Below are 5,000 nucleotides of genomic sequence, written 5' to 3'. Positions count from 1 at the left end.
CTCTCTTCTACCTGTCTCTCTCTCTTCTACCCGTCTCTCTCTCTTCTACCTGTCTCTCTCTCTTCTACCCGTCTCTCTCTCTTCTACCCGTCTCTCTCTCTTCTACCTGTCTCTCTCTCTTCTACCTGTCTCTCTCTCTTCTACCTGTCTCTCTCTCTTCTACCCGTCTCTCTCTCTTCTACCCGTCTCTCTCTCTTCTACCTGTCTCTCTCTCTTCTACCTGTCTCTCTCTCTTCTACCTGTCTCTCTCTCTTCTACCCGTCTCTCTCTCTTCTACCTGTCTCTCTCTCTTCTACCTGTCTCTCTCTCTTCTACCCGTCTCTCTCTCTTCTACCTGTCTCTCTCTCTTCTACCTGTCTCTCTCTCTTCTACCCGTCTCTCTCTCTTCTACCCGTCTCTCTCTCTTCTACCTGTCTCTCTCTCTTCTACCTGTCTCTCTCTCTTCTACCCGTCTCTCTCTCTTCTACCCGTCTCTCTCTCTTCTACCTGTCTCTCTCTCGTCTACCTGTCTCTCTCTCTTCTACCTGTCTCTCTCTCTTCTACCCGTCTCTCTCTCTTCTACCTGTCTCTCTCTCTTCTACCTGTCTCTCTCTCTTCTACCCGTCTCTCTCTCTTCTACCTGTCTCTCTCTCTTCTACCTGTCTCTCTCTCTTCTACCCGTCTCTCTCTCTTCTACCCGTCTCTCTCTCTTCTACCTGTCTCTCTCTCTTCTACCTGTCTCTCTCTCTTCTACCTGTCTCTCTCTCTGCAGACGTTACTGTGTAAACATCCCAGAGTCTCTTCCGAAGCTGCTTCTGTCCGTCAAATGGAACTCCAGAGATGAAGTGTCTCAGGTAAAACCACACTCTCCCCGCAGACCGCCATAAAGATGGAGGACACGTGTCCCGCCCCCTCCGTGGTCGAGGAGGGACACGTGTCCCGCCCACTCCGTGGTCATGGATTGGGCACGTGTCCCGCCCACTCCGTGTCATAGATGGGACACGTGTCCCGCCCCCTCAGTTTTTACCTTTACACGCAAACACAACGCTGGAGCAGATCAGAGTGTATGGTTCTCACACACTCCCAGGTTTCTTTACTCCTGATGTCTCTGACTCTGACTCTGTCTCTGACTCTGTCTCTGTCTCTGACTCTGTCTCTGACTCTGACTCTGTCTCTGTCTCTGACTCTGACTCTGTCTCTGACTCTGACTCTGTCTCTGTCTCTGTCTCTGTCTCTGACTCTGACTCTGACTCTGACTCTGACTCTGTCTCTGACTCTGACTCTGACTCTGTCTCTGACTCTGTCTCTGTCTCTGTCTCTGACTCTGACTCTGACTCTGTCTCTGTCTCTGACTCTGTCTCTGTCTCTGTCTCTGTCTCTGACTCTGTCTCTGACTCTGTCTCTGACTCTGACTCTGTCTCTGACTCTGTCTCTGACTCTGTCTCTGTCTCTGTCTCTGACTCTGTCTCTGACTCTGACTCTGTCTCTGTCTCTGTCTCTGACTCTGACTCTGACTCTGTCTCTGTCTCTGTCTCTGACTCTGACTCTGACTCTGTCTCTGACTCTGTCTCTGTCTCTGACTCTGTCTCTGTCTCTGACTCTGTCTCTGACTCTGACTCTGACTCTGACTCTGTCTCTGTCTCTGACTCTGACTCTGTCTCTGACTCTGTCTCTGACTCTGACTCTGACTCTGTCTCTGACTCTGTCTCTGTCTCTGACTCTGTCTCTGTCTCTGACTCTGACTCTGACTCTGACTCTGACTCTGTCTCTGACTCTGTCTCTGTCTCTGTCTCTGTCTCTGTCTCTGACTCTGACTCTGTCTCTGTCTCTGACTCTGACTCTGTCTCTGTCTCTGTCTCTGTCTCTGACTCTGTCTCTGACTCTGACTCTGTCTCTGTCTCTGTCTCTGACTCTGTCTCTGTCTCTGACTCTGTCTCTGACTCTGTCTCTGTCTCTGTCTCTGTCTCTGTCTCTGACTCTGTCTCTGTCTCTGACTCTGTCTCTGACTCTGACTCTGACTCTGACTCTGTCTCTGTCTCTGTCTCTGACTCTGTCTCTGACTCTGTCTCTGACTCTGACTCTGACTCTGTCTCTGACTCTGTCTCTGACTCTGTCTCTGTCTCTGTCTCTGTCTCTGACTCTGACTCTGTCTCTGTCTCTGACTCTGTCTCTGTCTCTGACTCTGACTCTGTCTCTGTCTCTGACTCTGTCTCTGTCTCTGTCTCTGACTCTGTCTCTGTCTCTGTCTCTGTCTCTGACTCTGACTCTGACTCTGTCTCTGTCTCTGACTCTGTCTCTGTCTCTGACTCTGTCTCTGACTCTGTCTCTGTCTCTGTCTCTGACTCTGTCTCTGACTCTGACTCTGTCTCTGTCTCTGACTCTGTCTCTGTCTCTGTCTCTGTCTCTGACTCTGTCTCTGACTCTGTCTCTGACTCTGTCTCTGTCTCTGTCTCTGACTCTGTCTCTGACTCTGTCTCTGTCTCTGACTCTGTCTCTGTCTCTGACTCTGACTCTGACTCTGACTCTGTCTCTGACTCTGTCTCTGTCTCTGTCTCTGACTCTGACTCTGACTCTGACTCTGTCTCTGTCTCTGACTCTGTCTCTGACTCTGACTCTGTCTCTGACTCTGTCTCTGTCTCTGTCTCTGACTCTGTCTCTGACTCTGTCTCTGACTCTGTCTCTGTCTCTGACTCTGTCTCTGACTCTGACTCTGACTCTGACTCTGTCTCTGACTCTGTCTCTGACTCTGTCTCTGTCTCTGACTCTGACTCTGTCTCTGACTCTGTCTCTGTCTCTGACTCTGACTCTGTCTCTGTCTCTGTCTCTGACTCTGTCTCTGTCTCTGTCTCTGTCTCTGTCTCTGACTCTGTCTCTGACTCTGACTCTGACTCTGACTCTGTCTCTGACTCTGACTCTGTCTCTGTCTCTGTCTCTGACTCTGTCTCTGACTCTGTCTCTGTCTCTGTCTCTGACTCTGTCTCTGACTCTGACTCTGACTCTGACTCTGTCTCTGACTCTGACTCTGTCTCTGACTCTGACTCTGTCTCTGACTCTGTCTCTGTCTCTGTCTCTGACTCTGTCTCTGTCTCTGTCTCTGACTCTGACTCTGTCTCTGACTCTGACTCTGTCTCTGACTCTGTCTCTGTCTCTGTCTCTGTCTCTGACTCTGACTCTGACTCTGTCTCTGACTCTGACTCTGTCTCTGTCTCTGTCTCTGACTCTGACTCTGACTCTGTCTCTGTCTCTGACTCTGACTCTGTCTCTGTCTCTGTCTCTGACTCTGACTCTGACTCTGTCTCTGACTCTGTCTCTGACTCTGTCTCTGTCTCTGTCTCTGACTCTGTCTCTGACTCTGACTCTGACTCTGACTCTGTCTCTGTCTCTGACTCTGACTCTGTCTCTGACTCTGTCTCTGTCTCTGACTCTGTCTCTGTCTCTGACTCTGTCTCTGTCTCTGACTCTGACTCTGACTCTGACTCTGTCTCTGTCTCTGACTCTGACTCTGTCTCTGTCTCTGTCTCTGTCTCTGACTCTGACTCTGTCTCTGTCTCTGACTCTGACTCTGACTCTGTCTCTGACTCTGACTCTGACTCTGTCTCTGACTCTGACTCTGTCTCTGTCTCTGACTCTGACTCTGTCTCTGTCTCTGACTCTGACTCTGTCTCTGTCTCTGTCTCTGTCTCTGACTCTGACTCTGTCTCTGACTCTGACTCTGTCTCTGTCTCTGACTCTGTCTCTGACTCTGTCTCTGTCTCTGACTCTGTCTCTGACTCTGACTCTGTCTCTGTCTCTGTCTCTGACTCTGTCTCTGACTCTGTCTCTGTCTCTGACTCTGACTCTGACTCTGACTCTGACTCCGTCTCCTCCTCAGATGTACTGTCTGCTGAAGGAGTGGCCTCTGATGGAGCCTGAATCTGCTCTGGAGCTGTTGGACTGTAACTTCCCGGACCCGCTGGTGCGAGCGTTCGCTCTGCGCTGCCTGGTGCAGGGCCTGAGCGACGACAAGCTGTCCCAGTACCTGCTGCAGCTGGTGCAGGTGCGTCCACAGCCTCGCCTCCCGACGGTCCTCTCTCGCTTCCTGGTGCTGGAGCTTTTGAGCTTTGAATCACTCTTGGATTTTCTCCGTCTGTGCTCCCTCTGAAAAACCCTGTTCCCGTTCCCCCTCCCCCCAACGTCACATACACGCCCTTTTTTGGTCAGAGGAAATGAGGCGGAGTCAAAGTGTGACGGACGGAGGCTCTTTGTCTAAAGTGTGAGGCGATGCTGATGAAGCCGACTGTGTTTGTGTGTTTGTGTGTCTGCAGGTGTTAAAGTACGAGATGTACCTCGACAATCCTCTCGCTCGCTTCCTGATCAAGAAAGCTCTGACCAATCAGAGGATAGGACACTTCTTCTTCTGGCATCTCAAGTGAGTCACACCACCTGTGCACGGAGAAAGTTTATGCTCCTAGAGGACACTTTAGCACACGTTTATGCTCCTAGAGGACACTTTAACACACGTTTATGCTCCTAGAGGACACTTTAACACACGTTTATGCTCCTAGAGGACACTTTAACACACGTTTATGCTCCTAGAGGACACTTTAACACACGTTTATGCTCCTAGAGGACACTTTAGCACACGTTTATGCTCCTAGAGGACACTTTAACACACGTTTATGCTCCTAGAGGACACTTTAACACACGTTTATGCTCCTAGAGGACACTTTAACACACGTTAATGCTCCTAGAGGACACTTTAGCACACGTTTATGCTCCTAGAGGACACTTTAACACACGTTTATGCTCCTAGAGGACACTTTAGCACACATTTATGCTCCTAGAGGACACTTTAGCACACGTTTATGCTCCTAGAGGACACTTTAACACACGTTTATGCTCCTAGAGGACACTTTAACACACGTTTATGCTCCTAGAGGACACTTTAACACACGTTTATGCTCCTAGAGGACACTTTAACACACGTTAATGCTCCTAGAGGACACTTTAGCACACGTTTATGCTCCTAGAGGACACTTTAG

At 50.1% G+C, this 5,000-nt stretch overlaps 1 protein-coding gene across 1 annotated transcript in view; it reads left to right on the top strand.

The window, feature by feature from the left end:
* The window catches only part of LOC310964020 (phosphatidylinositol 4,5-bisphosphate 3-kinase catalytic subunit alpha isoform), a gene marked incomplete at both ends in the record, with an annotated part of 43,663 nt that overhangs the window by 19,798 nt on the left and 18,865 nt on the right, over nucleotides 1-5,000 (top strand). The window contains 3 exons of the mRNA XM_083936992.1: nucleotides 752-833; nucleotides 3,851-4,015; nucleotides 4,284-4,387. Coding sequence (XP_083793118.1) covers nucleotides 752-833; nucleotides 3,851-4,015; nucleotides 4,284-4,387 — 351 coding nt within the window. The remainder of the gene's footprint in view (nucleotides 1-751; nucleotides 834-3,850; nucleotides 4,016-4,283; nucleotides 4,388-5,000) is intronic.

This window comes from Echiichthys vipera, assembly GCF_963691815.1.
Source record: "Echiichthys vipera genome assembly, chromosome: 22".
Lineage (NCBI taxonomy): Eukaryota > Metazoa > Chordata > Actinopteri > Perciformes > Trachinidae > Echiichthys > Echiichthys vipera.
This window is presented reverse-complemented; position numbering and strand designations above follow the sequence as displayed.